We start from the raw sequence: 16,950 nt of genomic DNA, 5'->3' as shown, positions 1-16,950 counted from the left end.
TAAATATAAAAATTAATTTTATAAATATATAAACATGAATTTATATTAATTTATAAATTTATTTTAAAATAAATCAGTTTTTCCTTCAATAATTGTTCAGTTGGGGAAAATCAGATCCACCTGACTATGTGCTTTTCATTCCCTCAGCATCTTTTTGTCATTTCTCCTTAAGGGAGTGTTCTGGAATTTCTCACAGGTCCAACCTTGTTTTTTTTTTCTTCTTCTTTTTTTGTGTTTACCCATCTCTCACTTGTCTTTCTCTACATGTGCAGTGTTTCAGCCCTGCTTCACATGTCAGGCAGATGTGCTGTCTCCTGCATTACAGTACAGAAGTAGGTGTAGCAGCTAGATGTCAATGGCACTGGGGGAGAAAGTGAGAGTAGATGCACGCATGCAAGGGCTGGGTTGGACCTGGGTGAAGTTTTCTTTTCTAATGGTTGGGTAAGGGGCTGGGTTTGTGATGTCAGGCTGGAGGAAACAGATAAAACGTTTAGCGCGTTAGTTTGATCTGATGTGGAGATGTGGAGAGCGCATGCAGCAGGACTCAGACTGGGAATACAGAGACACACGGAGCGCAAGAGGACTCTCAGCACCATCTCAAGGTGATCCAAAGAGCCGTTTTCACTTGGACCAGCATACCAAAAAGACAAATCTCCTTTCAGTGCCTCCACATTCTTGGATATTGGTCCATATTTTGAGAAAATAAACTCTTTTAAGCGGATTTTCACAGCTCCCTGATATCTGAAACACTCCACTGTTAGAATAAATCTCGACAGACTTTTTATTTGACAGTTTTGGCGGTTTATTCGCAGAAGGAAGGGTGACCGCGAGCATTTGGACGCGACCTATTTCGTGCCGGTGAAAGGTGGCACTATCAAATAACCTTTATCCAGCGTTACATCTCTCCAAACAACCTTACAATATACAGACAGCAAACTGTGTAAGTCTGCAACCAAACGCGCTCTTGTCGCTTTCATTCTACCACAACGAGGATACATTATTGCGCGCGTAAATGAACTACAAGTGAATGACAATTAGACTTTTACGCAGTCATTGCGCGCTAAAGATGCAGTTTTGAGGAGATCCCTGAGACGCGAGATGCTCTGTTTGAACCTGAACACCCAAAAAGCAACGTGGAACTATTTAAAGTAGAAAGTTTGCTGTCATTCACTCATTCATTCCGACATCCAGTTACAAAAATAGTAAATTAAGTGAAAAACAGACTCTCCACCTTAATGCACTGAAAATTTCGTTCTTCCCTAGTCATTACATTTTAATTTTAAAAAAGAAAATTAAGTAAAATAGAAACTCCTTAACATTAACTCATTAACCTATTGTAAATTAAACAAAATTTATGCTATCATTAATGAAGAATAGGCACCCAAAACAATTTAAGCAAATTAACTATTAGCTCCCTCCCAGGTGCAATTCAAAACAAACAAACAAACAAAACAAACAGATGTCCACGCGTTAAAAGACACAGCTTCACTTCAATAAAATGATTTTTTTTAGACTACTGGTTATTCTTCTTGCAGTATTTCACACATGGCCGCTAAACAGGGCTCAGCCAGATCATATTCAGAAGTACAAGTGGACACTGGCACAGAGAGCGGATCGAGCGCTTGCTGGAGAACAGTGCGGCTCCATCAGCCGCAAGCGGCCGCCGCTCTCCGCGGCGCAGCAGTACCCTCTAGCGGGCGTCGCTGGACGGTACACTCGCTCGATAGACTTGCACTTAAGAAAAAGTAAAAAAGTTAGGTCCTGTTCAGGTGTGTGCGGCTCAAGTGGCATAGATGCGGTTGAATTAACTAACTGGGATATTAATGAGAGGGAGACATTTGATGAACCACAAGAAGAGACTTTCATATGGGAGAAAGAAGGCAAACAGTTACAGAGGTCCACTGATTCTGGCTCTAGAAAGTCAAAATCAAAGGGACACCCTTCGCAGACAGATGAGGGAGGTGAACTAAAGGCAAGCTTGTCCTCACTAAGAAGGGTTGCACGGAGCCTTGTGGAGTTCAACAAAGAAGAAGCCCCAAAAGACACACAGCACACCCGTATCCACCACACTGACTTCTCTACAGAAAATGAAGATTATTCCGGGGAGCAAGAAGGACTGCAGAGCACTGCTGGGGAGCTGTGGAGGGCAGATATACACAATGTTCCTGCAAAGTGGATGACAGCCATGTATTTTGGTGGCCAGGCGGCGCAACTAAAGGTGAACCCTGCCTTTGGCATAGACCTGCCCCGCTCCAGGTTCACTTTAGAGCTGTGGGTCAAACCGGAGGGTGGCCAGAATAATCATGCCATCATTGCAGGTGGGTGACTTTGCATTCATACGTCATTCTCTTTGTCCAAAATTATGTTTTCAATGTTGGAAGCAGGGATGCAGCTTTTTCTTAAGTTCTTAAAACTGTTTTTCTAGGAATTGGAATTGTCATTGGCTATTACTTAAAGCAGCAGTTATAACTTGAAGGATACATAATTTACAATTAGCAACTAATCAGAATAAATAGTGCTGAAAGGCATACAGCCATACAGACCAAAATGATTATGGAAAGTCAGATTCATTTCTCGAACCTGCCTCAGTTCATCACGTGCATCAAATGGTGTGAGGCGGACTCTTTGTTGTGTCATGGCTTTGACATGTTGTTGTTTCATTTAAGAGGCCTTTGTTTGAGGATATCAGCTGACAAGCAGGTGAAAGGAGAATGGGGAAATCAGCTGCTTACGAGGTGCAAACGATGAGTAGTGCTAAGGAAGGAGTGTTAGAGGAACAAGTGGCCACCACCTGCTCAATGTGTCCTGCCTGCTTTATTTAATCACTTGTTTAGTGCATATGGCACTTTGCGTTTCCAAGGTTTGATTTATAAGCTGCATGTTCTGGACACTGTATTCACACTGACAGCTAACTGCCATCCAGCACAATTGTTTGATATATTTAAAAGATTTTCAAAGCAGAAATTGAGGTGGTTTTTCACATGCAAAGATGATGTGTGAAATGTTGTCTGTTAATGCTTTCCAATTGTTTTGTGTGTGTGTGTGTGTGTGTGTGTGTGTGTAGGAGTTTATTTTTCTCCATCATGTTAGTTAGAGTTATCTTGCTGTATGGTTTTGACAGGCATCTTTAGTTGGCTTTTTCAAAGCACACATTATGATTACAAAAACAAAAACAAACAAAGTAAGCTGTGGAACATCACAGAAGGTGCCAGATCCCCCAAGGGAGCTTTCATAATCAGGTAAATGTGCATTTTTGTATGGCTGCTGAGGAGGGTCAATGTGGAAATGATTATATTTGGAAGTGCTTCTGAGACTAGTTCCCAGTAAGGAGAACAAAGCCCAGAGTTCTCTGGTTGTAACCTGCGCGAGGCTTTTCCTCTACCATGGATGCCAAAATACAGGCTTTTAGGCGAAAGGGGGTGCAAATATTATTCATCTGTTTCTAACACTGATGAGTCATCTATCAGACCTCAAAGAGAGCATTAGCTATTCCATTTTAAACTCATCCACCAATTGGAGAAAATCAGTATTCCCCAATGACGTCAAATCTCACAAACCTCTTAAATAAATGAGGGTTTCTACCATCTTGCTATTGTTAAGATTGTATTATTTCCCACTGACATATTTGTCATCATCACTAAAATCATGTGAACATTCACTCCAGCTCTTTCTGAGGTCAATGGATTTCTTTTAACAATCAGTGGACGAATCTACAGTTATAAAGCCAGTTTTTAAAAAAAAATTCCTCACGCTGCCAAATGAGCGTTCAAAGGTTTACTGGAAGTGGACTTTTTCAGCACTTACTATTAAGTGATACTGTTTGAAAACATTCACTTTTTCTCTGTCTCTCATAAACACTTATCATATCGAAGCCATTAGTTATACAAGGTTACAAAAAAATATATAATAGAAAAAAAAATTCTTCAGCACATTTTGTCTCCAGCCAAACTCAGCACTCCGGGCCAGTCTGAGGTACTATTATTATGAGTCTTTTATTCAGTGGGAGACAGACACTATAAAAACAGTAAGATAAGAACTCGGGCTTTGAAAATGTAGTAGCATCCAAGTGGATAGTACTCTGGAATGGTTTATCTTAAAATTCATGACTTCAGGTCTGATACACGCAGAAATTGGCAGATGTTGTCACACGCTGGAGCTCTGCACACACATCGGCAGGCTTTTCCAATGAATGAAATTTCAGTGTGGTCCACGTCCCTCAGGATATTTTGTTTAAAGCTGCCCATCTCTCGTACTCCCGTTTGCAGGAAATAATGCACCCGAGTGTGTATGTGCTCGCATGTGCGTGTGTTGTTGGGAGGGTGAAGGGGTTCCCTGACCTCTCTCTGTCCTTCGACGGGAACATCTGGCTGCCAGATGTGACTGCTCCTAAGAAAGGCGTCTGGGAATATCAGTGGATTTGTTGAATGGAAATGACTTAAACTCTTAAACTCTTCAGATAATTAAACACCAATTACTCTGTGCTTGATGAAGCTCATTGACTTGCTTTTTTTTCTAGGTGTGTTTGACAACTGCTCGTATCCCTTGAGTGAAAAAGGTTGGTCAGTTGGGATTCGAGCAGCAGACCCTACAGGAAGAAAAGACGGCAGGTTTTTCTTCTCCCTTCGCACAGATCGGGCACTCAAATCCACCACTATAATAGCGCACCAGCGCTACCAGCCCAACAGCTGGACTCATGTGGTGGCCAGTTATGATGGCCACAAGATGGCGCTGTACGTAGACAACTCCAAGGTTGGCGAGAGCAGAGAACAGTCGGGTGACCTATACAGTCCCTACATAAAGGCCTGTCGCCTGTTTTTGCTTGGCGGGGACCAGTCAGATCATGAACACAGTTTCCGCGGTCATTTGGGAGGTGTTGCGCTATGGGGTTATGTGCGCACTCACGAAGAACTTCTTAAAGGTCACGAATCCCATGCAGCGAAGCAAACTCCCATATTGTCACAGTGGGCAGATTTCTCAGAGGTTGAGAATCAGTGGGCGCCCTACAAAGACCGTCACAACCCAGTCATCGTGGCTCTTCCTGTTCCTGAGCGGCAGCTTGTTTCTCCATTTCTTCCACCTCCATGTGGCGTGACCGTGTGTGACAATGCTGACTTCATCCTCAGTTATAACCAGCACTGGCAACTGCGAGCCGAGAAGCGCCTACGATACCGCATCGTGAACATCTGTAAGGATGATGGCAGTGACCCTACGGTCTCTCTCCAGCAGATCCAGCTCCAACACCAGGCCTTGGAAGATGCCTTCCGTCCTTACAACATCACCCTCGAGCTCAACATTCACACCATCTACAACTCTTCCCTCCAACGGCGCTTCATCCTCAGCAACTGCCACATTGCCAAGGTGGGGAACCGCCACTGCGATCCCGAGTGTGACCATCCTCTAACGGGCCATGATGGGGGTGACTGCTTGCGCATGGGGCCCTGCTACAACTGGAAGAGGAGGGATGGAGTCTGCAACCCTGAGTGCAACAGCATTCACTATGATTATGATGATGGTGATTGCTGTGACCCCGAGGTCACAGATGTCGCAAAGACCTGCTTTGATCCCGAGTCTTCTCAGAGGTGAGCTTGTGCTTCAATATGGTTCCACTTTGGCAAAAAAACTTGTATTAAAGTTAATTTTAGTGGGATGTGTAAGAGGGTTCATGTTTTGGTCTTAATTCTAGCAATTTTCTAGCAAAAAAATTCTTCAGGATGATATCTGACCGCCTGCTTGCATCTATAGAAATTCATGCAGGTACCATAGTCAGCTATCATATCATTACATCAACTATGTACATTTATGTCCTTGGCATATGTGTTCCTACAAAAACTGTTTGCATTAAAGTGCTAGGCCGCCAAAATGATTAAAAGCGGTCCCTATCCCTCGCTCAGGATCCCTGTGAACTGGTTTTTGTGTTCAAGAAATTGACAAAAGTATGTGCTTGTTAAATGTTCTCACAGCAGCATCAGGAAAAAGGAAACCAAATTGTCTTATTGTGAAATAATGTTAACTTTTTCATTTTTTATTTTCAAGATTGTCAGAGCATTCTGTATTACTCAACATGCAAAGCATACAAATCGGCCTTCTGGAATAACTTTAAAAAGCATGGAAAAGTTGGATGCAGAACTGAGCCAAAGTATACACTTAATGTGGCTAAACAACAAAACCAGAGGTCTCGACACTATTCATTGTGAAAGGCAGGACAGTTTTGCTCCCGTACAAATTGTTTGATGGCTTACCGCAGTGTCTTTTCTTTTTTCTGATGCTACGTATGCTACGTACTGTAAGTAGACGTTAACAAAACCGTAACATCCTGAAAATGTGATTACACTAAGCCTTTTTATCAGCAGGATTAATTTGCTGTATGTCAAATTTCCAGGTGCAGTCAAGAAAGTGTTGTTCCAGGCTCAGTGTGCAACAAGACCTTGTGTCTCAGCCACAAGCTGCTGACATTTTATGGTTGCTTGAAAACAAGCTTTCTTCAAGAACCGCCTATCTGTTCCTGAAGGGCTACTATAGAGATTAATAGGGCCCCAATGATACCATTGGATGATGGTCTAAGAAACACTCTTTTGGTTGTTTTGTACTGAGACCCTTTAAAGAGGACAACAGCAAGTTCATAGCCAATATCCACAGGCAGAACATTTCTTTCTGTCCGTGGCTGGTGGATAACAAATCATTTGAACGCCATCTCAATGCTGTTTGCACCAAGGGGTTTGATTAGCATGGCCCTGTTGCCCCTGGTGGAAGATGATGTAATTACACACTTTTACATGTTAAAATTCATTAAAATATAAGACAGTTCTTTAAAATGTTAATACTTATTCACAATATTAAAATTTTTGCTGTATTTTTGATCAGATAAATGCAGTCTTGGTGAATGAGATTTGTTTCAAAAGCATTAAAGTCATAGCAACCCCAAACTTTTGAGTTGCAGTTATATATCTTCAACATTTCTTTGTTTGAAAGGCACTTATAAGTGTGAAATGGATAATTCTCCTCTCCAAAGATCAGGATAGTCACTAAAGAGTGTGGGGCTTGTTCCAATCAGCTTTATCATGATGTAAGTTCCCTGTGTTCCTGTGCCAGCCGAGCAACTGCCATTGAGATGATTGGAGATACTAAAAGATAAAGCTTTCTTCAGGGAATTTCAGACCTCCTTATTTCTACTGAGGCCAACAGTTTGTAGTAGTGGTGACCTGGAGTAGCATACTGTCCTTGGCACACCATACTCAAAAAACAATCCAAAGGTACTGAACAACCCAAAGATTCATTTACTGGACTTGTTTTCCTCTAAATATGATGTGTCAATAAGTATAAATGCTAATAGCCAATGGGACTGGATTAACCTTGGTCTCATAGACTAAGCCCTTAGAGAGGTCTTTCCTTACCATGCTGGAAGAGTGTATCGCTAAGGCTGAGGTCCAGAGTTTGCAGAGAATTAATGCAGGGATGACATTTTGATGGCAATTGTATAGCGTACTTTTTATGTGGAGGTCTGGGATTTTAATGTTTTGCTCTGTGAGTTATAGCCCAGGTATCTGCTGCTGGGCAGTGAAGCTCGAGTACTTGCCAATGGCTGTCACTACGCAAATTTGTTGTTGAAGCAGAGAGAAACAGCACAAGGGAACCACCAGGTGCTTTTTGGCAAGCTCCAGAAATGGAACGAGAAGAAAGTAAAGACATTTTAGTCCAGACATTTAAGCCAGTAGAACTGAACTACCTGATAACTCTTCTCTTCAGTAATTAACTTTGATGGATGCTTAGCAATTTCAGTGATTTATGATGTATTTATTTCTTTATTTATTTTGCTGCGAGATAGTGGATCAGTGGTTTTGAATATGTTTTAATAAATAGTTTTCTGTTTTTGTGCGTTATTCAAAAGGATTGTGTCCAGATGAAAGGTGAAGTGTGTATTTTTTTTTTCTTCCCAAAAATACTTTAGGTTAATACACAGGTAAAACCATTTATTGGATGACTTCATGGAAGTAAAAATACCCAGACAATGTGACCCTGGACCACAAAACTAGTCTTAAGTAGCATGGGTTTATTTGTAGCAACTGCCAACAATATATTGTATGGGTTAAAATTTTAGATTTTTCTTCTTTTAGATCTATCTATCTATCTATCTATCTATCTATCTATCTATCTATCTATCTATCTATCTATCTATCTATCTATCTATCTATCTATCTATCTATCTATCTATCTATCTATCTATCTATCAGTTTGTTGACTATATTTTATGACATTTTTTTTTTTACCTTGTAATGTCTGGAATCAATAAGTGCAAGTCAAGGGGGCAAATATTCAGATGTTACATTTTCGTGGCAGAACCCACTTCTGACTCAGGATTTAACCATGTGCCAGTCAATCCCTTTCCCCGACATCCGTGATTGCTCTGATTAGAGGACTGTGCTGACCGTTGAACATTTTCATTTGCTGTTGTTTTTTCATGTTGTATTTGTTCCCCTGAATAAGCATTTTTGTGGCATCAGTTGGTTTGTGGTCAGTATTCGATTTCCTTGTTTGTAACTTCGGAAACAATGAATATTTTTGCTTATTTATTAGCCTGTTATTATTACTATTATATCTTTTTTCATAATTTATTTGATTCATCTGTAAGTATAAAAATATTTTCTTCCTAAAGCATATTCAAAGATTGGACTGGTAAATAGTTTTTAAAATATCTTATTTTGCGTTCAGCAGAAGGTGAGTGTGAGTAAATGATGAATGAATGTTCATTTTTGAGTGAACTATCCCTTTCACTTGATCCATTTATTTAATCCAAAGCAACTTTGAACACTGCATTCTAAGTGAATTTGGTTTCCTCTTCTACACAGTTCACACTCACTTTCTGTAAGGAAAGCCAATTCTTTGAATTGATTTTTATAAATATTTTGTCAAATAAGACAGCAGAGGAAGTAGGCAGGATTGAATCACGACACTCATATATGTGTCGTTGTGAATACACAGCTATTTGTCATGCCCATTGTACCCTGGCTCATGCTTTGTCACATACTTTGTCTTATACATACTGTCCACATATCTGTCTTTTTTAACTGTACTACTTCACCTCTCGCAATCATTTTCCACTGTCTACTGTTGTCAACATTTATTATGGATTTGTTTAAATGACAAATTAATCCGATTAATTGTTCAAATCGATTTTTTAGGACTTACTGACTTTGTGGCCATGTTGCAGTTAGTGAAATCATATTGGTTCAGTGTATCTACATCAGGTGTGATGACTTAAGTTTCAGCAGCAAGATGCCAAGAGACATAAGAGAGGCATTTTGAGAAGAGAGGACAGAGATTTGGAAATTTTGCCCATGCACATGTCCATTGTGTTCAATATTTGGTCTGGCAGTCTCACAGCATTCTGATTGGCTTTACTTAATTGAAAAAAAAAGAAAGAAAAAGAAATAAATTAATATATTTGTATTCTTCAGAACAGATCTGGAACAGCACATTGTTTAAGTCTAAGTCGTGTGAACATAAATTGTTAGATCATTTGAATTCTATTGCTTAATTAGCCCTAGGAGAGATTTAGGCAACACTCAAGAAGATTGGCACAGCTTTTGCTTGTTTAATAATAAAAAAAGACGCAAGAAGTATGTTACTTGGTTTATTCTCTCATTGAAACGGGTCCAAGAAACAGTAGGTGGTTCAGCTAATAGGCTCGACCCTTCTGCACGATCCAAAGGGCATTAAGAATGGGACCTCTTTAAACCAACAGCTCAATGAAATGAGGTGCAAATATGGAAAGCAGTTTTAACATATAGGCCCTGTCCACACGAACACGGTTGAACACTGCAGCTTTTTCTACTCGGTTTGGCTGTACATGCACTTGTAAATGCAGCACCAGGTCACTAAAATGTACATTTTTGAAAACTCCTGCCAGGGTGAGGATTTTTAAAAACTCTGGTTGCGGTGTTGACGTGTAGACAGCGAAACCACAGTTTTTGTCTTTTGACTTCAGAGTCTGCGCAGTTATCTCTGCCTACTTGAAACTTTTTCAGGCTTCTGACTGGCCAACATTAGCCTGGTAATACCAGACTCTGCTACTTCACTTTGCTTCGTAGACAGAGTCTGGAATGGCATAATAGAGAAGTGTTTTCTCTCTCGCTAGGGGGCGCTTGTCTGAAGTTTAAAATCATTGGTTAGCCGTAAGCCAATCAGATACGTTTAGTTATGACATATGTTATGCCCCTGTACAGCCGCATCGAAGCACAGACATCATGCATCGAACTCAAATCTATGATTGAACTTCCACTGTAAACCTGTTGTAAACACATGATGATGCGAGCGAAATACCGGAGTGAACATGGCTGTAAACGACTTTTGCAGTTTGAAAAATAGTTGAATGTTCTCCATAACAGAGCGAATTGCATCCCGTGTCTCGTTTCCCATTTCCGCGGTCGTTTCGGTTTTCGATTTCTCTAACCTACAATGTAAAACTCTGCGCTTAGCATCTACGTCACGGCTCTCAGCCCGCCCTCTGTTCGTTGATTGGCCCCGCTGTTTCCAGACCGGTGGCAAACAGAAAGCTCTGACGCTGTATCAGACTGAGTACAGAAGCGAAATTAAATTGAGCGGAAGTAGGAAGTCTGACGTAGTCAGGCTAGGCCAACATGGCCTCACGGTTGAGATTATATCGCCACCTGTTGGTTTGGCATGCTTTTGACAGTGAATATTAGCATGCGTTTGCATTTTCATGTAGACAGAGATTCTTTTTTTTTTTGGAAGGAAAAAGTTTTATAAAAATACCTGTGTACATGTGAAAAAGGCCCTTAACCCCTTTACGTGCAAACATCGCCGACGGCCCCAGTTTATTATTGTTTCACTTTCACAGCACATTAAACATCACTGTCTTACTTCATCTGGACAAACTGTGCATCAATTGAAAGTTTAAAGACTCTAGTTTCTATATATGACCAATATTTTGATACAACATTGTTGCAGTGACAGATATTTAGTGAGTTATGTCAGAAGTGCAAAATAATAAATCCGTATTATGCCACATTTTGAATAGAAATTCACCACTCACTCATATTCAGTCACGTCAGCAGCGGTTTATTTGTGTTCACATAGACTCACTGAACAGCGTCAATAAGGATTTATAGACAAAAGATGCATATCTGCGGAGATATATGGATATATTTACTGATGTTTACTTCATATTTCTTCAGACAGAATCGTCATTTCTATTCATTTTCAGACATCAGCACATATTTTACAAACCATAAATGAATGGTATTGCTAGTACTTATGTGTATTTAAATGTCTATAAACCTCAAATAAGTATTATATGGTTGAAAACACTGAATAGCTGTGATAGAACAAGTGCTCATCGTGTCCGATCTGGCTCCACACCAGCAAAAGCAGATTTGAATTCAGCAGTTGATGACATGATGAGTACTAGTATCTCATGAATGAGTACTAGTTTCTAATAAATAAGTACTAGTATATAATAAATAGGTACTAATATCTAATCAATAAGAAATAGTATCTAATGAATAAGTACAAGTATCCAATAAATAAGCACCAGTATCTAATGAAAACATACTAGTGTCTAATGATTAAGTACTAATATATAATGGATAAGTACTAGTGACTTTACAAATGATACTAGTACCTAAAGAATAAGAACTAATAGTTAATGAATAAGTACTAGTATTTAATGGAAAATATACTAGTATCTAAAAAAATAAGTACTAGTACCATTAAATTAGATACTAGTGTTGTTTATAGATTAAATGTTAAAATGGCTTGCCATAGTACAAAGGCTTAAGCAGCAATGAAAGCAAAAGAGAAAAAATGACATGTGACATATTCCAAAGTAAAAATAAGTTAACGTCACACATCAAAGTGCCTCTATGGTGATTTATCACAGCTGGGAGTAGAATAAAAAAAGTGGATAGTCGTTTAATGAACCATAAGCAGTTCAAACAATTACAATCCCTAATCATCATGACATTAAGTGATTTTTTTATGACTGTTGTTATTAAAACTGCTAATAAAAGTCAAGATACAAATTAAAAAAATAATAAAATATGTATGACATCATACCACAGTAATTTTAATGTTAGTTCTCTTACAAATTCCATTGCTTACTTCTGATGACGTGAACTAATCTATTTAAACCGTTGTTGTTTTAAACTGGTAATTCAGTAAAATTTGAAATTGTAATTCCCTTATAAATCTTGAATAAACTAAATCCATAAAAGAAAAATGTAATAACCTGCATGTTGTTCATTGATGTTTATGGCAGTTCCCTTAATAATACGTTTCTTGACTGTGTGCCAATATCTCTGATACAGGGCTTATCTGAGCGTGAAGGAGCTGAAGGAGCTGCTCCATCTGAGTGGTTCAGACACTCTCAACGTGTTCTTCGCTAATAATTCGGCCCGCGAGGAGCTTGCTGGGGTTGCCACCTGGCCATGGGCAAAAGAAGCTCTTACTCATCAAGGTAAGATGGATCATGAACCTGATGAAGTGAACAACCTAGTTTTATAAGAAGTGAGGTTATGTGAAAGTGAAGGGAAAAACAAGTCAAACAATGATGTGAATTTGAAAACTTATGAAATTATGTGTCTACAATAAAATAATATTTTTTTGTTGGTTAGCATGGCTCAGTTTGCCCCTGCTGGTAGATGTTTTAACTACACATGTGGTTTTTTAAAAAAAGTCTTTGATGGACTTTCAAAAGACATTATTTAAAAAAAATAATTTTTTTTTTTTTTTTTGCTCCTAAAAGCATGAAGTGTATTTATGTTTTCCACTACATTTGATGGCACAGTTCAGTATTGTCAATAGTGAACAGGTTGGGGCTGTGTCCATTTTTGGAAGGGATAAATAACAGGCAAGATAACATGAGAACAGAACTTTAAAACAAAAGACAACATAATCTTTCAAAATAAAAGACCGGGGACTTTACACAAAAAACGTTACGCTAGATCTGCCTCTTGGCCTCTAAACCAAACTGGGTTCATTCTACCATGGACAATGTAAAGTTAAGAACTTAGTTGTTTCCTGTCACTACATTCCCCACAGCACATGTGTTTTTTTGTACTTAATGCCATACATCTTCTTGTTCATGACCGATCGCCTTAAATCTTTTCTTTAAAGAAACACATTCTTGTCTCTTCCTCCTTGTTGTGTGTATTTTGCCTTTACAAGATTAATGGGCCGTAATCTCAAGCATAAAAGAAAACACTTGCAGCACGCATAGATTTCCCTGTAGATTGCCCCTTAATCATTAAGGTCGTCCACCGGGAGAGAAGAAAAGGAACTCGACAACAACCAAACAAAAACAAAAGAAGGGTATTACGCTGTTGCCATCTCCATTCAACTGCCAGCTGATTTTATAGTACTCGTCGTTGCTGTGTTTTAGAGCTCATTAAAGCAGTCTCAGTTAAATCCAGCTCCTTTAAAAAGGAGATTTCTCTCAAGCAGGAAGGTTTCTTATGTAAGTCCCCCTCCCATTGGTTCAGGATGCATGATCAGACATTGTGGTCTTGGCTTTTTGGGTTATAGCTTTTGTTAATGAGATCATTTTGGCCTGTGCATAGAACGTGAACTTTTAAACTGATATTAGCATGAGTAATTAGCGCCAACTTGTTTTTGTGAGATTGAATTTGCTCACGAGTTTTCATGAATTAACATACAGTCTGTTTCTAATGTGTACATGGTAACACTTGGCATTCATCTTTAATTTGTTAACATTTAGTGCATTTGTTGGGTACATGCAATTTTACTGCATTTATTAATCTAGAGTATTGCAAATTTCTTAATATACAGTTGTTGATTTTAATTTTATTTACATTTTTATTCAGATTTTAATTGATACAATTTTGAATGTAAAAAATGCATTACTATGCATAGAAATGAACATAAACCTTAATAAGAAATGCTGTAAAAGTATTATTTTGCAATTTTCAATTGCATTAATATTAACATTATAATCATATTGCAAAGTTTTACCATACTTCATATATAAATACATTTAATTTAATTCTAGATTCATTTTCATTATACTTCTACCCCCTTATATATTTTAAGTCCCCCAAAAGTTATATATTCTGTGCTTATTACATGACTCTGTTGTATTCTAGACTGCCAAATTGAGTGTTTGAGTTCCACAAACTGAGTATTATAAACTTTTTATCCAATAAGAAAGAAATGTGTATAAATGATGGAATCACAATTGATTTATATAGCTATAAATTAACTATTTTATTTATTTGTGATATTTAGTGCCAGTTTATCAGGACGTGTCGATTTTGTTCTCTTTGACTTGTTGGAGACAATGCTTTATTTGCAAATGTTTTATGCAATATTCCAATTTTGCACATAAATTCGAATCTTTGGATGGAAACATAGCTGTTATCACAAAAGAATATCCTGATCACCCTGCTATTTTTTTATTTTGCTCTCAATTGTCCTGTAAATGAGCTAAAGCGGAGCGGTGGTCTGAGACATAAAAGGTAACATGAAATTCATAAATGACTTACCGTGCTGCTTTGAATCACATAGAGATATGGCCCCTTTCTTATTTTCACAGAGATATGGCTCCATCCTTATTATGCCCATAATCCACCTCTGCTTTTGATTTACCGTCATGTCATAACAGTCTTTGGTGCAAGACGATTTTTGTCCACAAATGTTTCGCTGGACCTACAAGGAGGTTAAAATGCAAGATTAGTTTCTCATAAATTAGGAGACTCAGTATGGTTTATGGTTTAATTCCACATAAATCACAAGGTTATTTGCGAGAGTACCTTGATGTCTTATACTGAGGAACAAGGTCAAACTACTGCTCTGAATGCTTTAAGACAACTCAGACCATAGCGTGGACAGCAGATCTTGTGGTATAACTCTAAACAATCTGTTTCTGTGTCTAGCCAAGCTCTGTCCATTTAGCTAAACTCCCATAAAACATGGATATTTCCTAAATAAAAAGGTAGTTTGCTCAAATCTTATATATCCGCTGTAAATTGCCTGTCTGTGGTGGAGCACAAATCTCCAGAAGAGAAAGATTTTCGCAGATGCCCACATAAACCAACTTCTGTTTTTAATTAGTAAACAAATTCAGTTTTTACTTTAAAACCTAATAGCTTATATAAACTACAAGTTCAATATATAACCACAATTATGCAAATTAATCTCACAATGTCACTTCATATTTGTTCTTAAACAACATCTGCATGAATTTGAAACTGTTATAAATCTCACATTGTTTTAGGGTTTTTATTACATAATTTGGATATAAAACCAGATGCCAATTTTCAGGAGGTGTGGGATCTTAAATACATTTTAAAATTTTAAATGGGGGTAGAACGTTAGACAACACTGATAACCAGATGTAGTGTTCTTTCTGTTAATCCTAGCTGTGGTGGTCCTGTTTTACAGGATAGTGCATACTGTTTTATGCAGCAATATTGCAAAATAAATCAGTTTCATAAACTCACAGACCTCTGGCTTTGAGATTCACGTTAACTTGAACATTTACACCTCAGTGTTCGGTCAGGTGAAAGTTTGTATTGTTGTGTCAACTGCAGAGATGTCTCTTTGTGTTATTTTTCAGGCGGAATGATTCTTAACCCCTCCTACTTCGGTACCAAAGGACACAACAACACCATGATCCATGAGATGGGTCATATTTTGGGACTGTACCATGTGTTCAAGGGTGTGAGTGAACGGGAGTCATGTGATGACCCCTGTCAAGAGACCACCGCATCAATGGAGACGGGAGATCTGTGTGCTGATACAGCACCAACACCAAAGTCTAAAGTTTGTCATGACCCTGATCCAGTCAATGACACGTGTGGTCTTTCCCAATACAAAAACACACCCTACAACAACTACATGAGTTACACAGGTAGTCATGATTAGTTTACTGCTTCTGTTTGCTCACCAAATACAACCAGCTTTACTTTAAAATGATGTTATTGCCACTTTGTGGTACACATTCTACTTAAATTCTTGTAGTGGAAATACACTACCATTCAAAAGTTTGGCATCAGTGTAATTGTTTTTTATGTTTTTGAAATGACTCTTGTATTCACCAAGGCTGCATATTTGATCCAAACAGAATATGACATTGCAAAAAAAGAAAATAAAAACAGAACAGTAATATTCCTGTAATAAGAACATAATTTATTTAAAAGAGAAATTTCTTTACCTTTATTTACTGTAATTTTGATCAATGTAATGAATCCTTACTTAATAAAAGTATAAATTTATTTAATATAAAAAATAAAAGTGATTAATATATAATCCATATATAAATAAACTGGTATGCTAATTACATTATTAATTTTAACATGTCTCTATGTTCAAATAATTTTCAATCTTTTGTTGCTAGGTTCTTTATGGCTTTTCCAGTTTCATAAGTTTTTATTTTTATTTTTATTTTTTGGTCAGTTTTAAGGTATTTCAGTGACAATTGTGGGTTTTTCTTTCTTTAATGGAAATTTACCTTTTTATTACAGATGATGACTGTACAAACCATTTTACACCCAATCAAGTAGCTCGGATGCACTGCTATATTGATTTGGTCTACAAAACCTGGGTCCATGGCAGAAAGCCCGCTCCTGTTCCTCTTGCACCTGTGGTGATTGGTCAAGATGCAGATTCCGTCACCATTCATTGGCTGAACCCAATCAGTGGCCCACTTGCCCACAGGTAAAGTAAGGAGCATACACATTGGCTCGTTTCCACTGAGCGGTATGGGTCAGAACAGGTCAGTACAGTATAGTATGGTACAATTCTGGACCGAACATCCTGATCCAGCTTGCGTTTCTACTGCCAGCAGTCCCCATACGTAATAAACGTGGTGTATGTTAGTGTTGTGCCCAATTCTGACCTCCACCAGATTAATAACCCCCTAGTATTGGTAGATTTAGGGTTAGGTGTGGGGGAGGGGTTAGGATTAGGGGTATGGTT

General features: G+C 38.3%; 1 protein-coding gene across 2 annotated transcripts in view; it reads left to right on the top strand.

The window, feature by feature from the left end:
- Nucleotides 1-268: 268 nt before the first annotated feature.
- The window catches only part of LOC127951227 (pappalysin-2-like), a 54,284-nt gene continuing 37,602 nt past the window's right edge, over nt 269-16,950 (top strand). The window contains exons 1-5 of one of the 2 annotated variants that reach the window (XM_052549031.1): nt 269-2,318; nt 4,517-5,579; nt 12,324-12,472; nt 15,590-15,883; nt 16,497-16,689. In XM_052549031.1, coding sequence (XP_052404991.1) covers nt 1,499-2,318; nt 4,517-5,579; nt 12,324-12,472; nt 15,590-15,883; nt 16,497-16,689 — 2,519 coding nt within the window. In that variant the 5' untranslated portion in view covers nt 269-1,498. The remainder of the gene's footprint in view (nt 2,319-4,516; nt 5,580-12,323; nt 12,473-15,589; nt 15,884-16,496; nt 16,690-16,950) is intronic. The other variant, XM_052549030.1, reaches the window with a different exon arrangement.

Source organism: Carassius gibelio, chromosome B2 (genome assembly GCF_023724105.1).
Source record: "Carassius gibelio isolate Cgi1373 ecotype wild population from Czech Republic chromosome B2, carGib1.2-hapl.c, whole genome shotgun sequence".
Classification (NCBI taxonomy): domain Eukaryota; kingdom Metazoa; phylum Chordata; class Actinopteri; order Cypriniformes; family Cyprinidae; genus Carassius; species Carassius gibelio.
The sequence above is the reverse complement of the archived record's forward strand: the minus strand, read 5'-3'. Positions and strand labels throughout refer to the sequence as shown.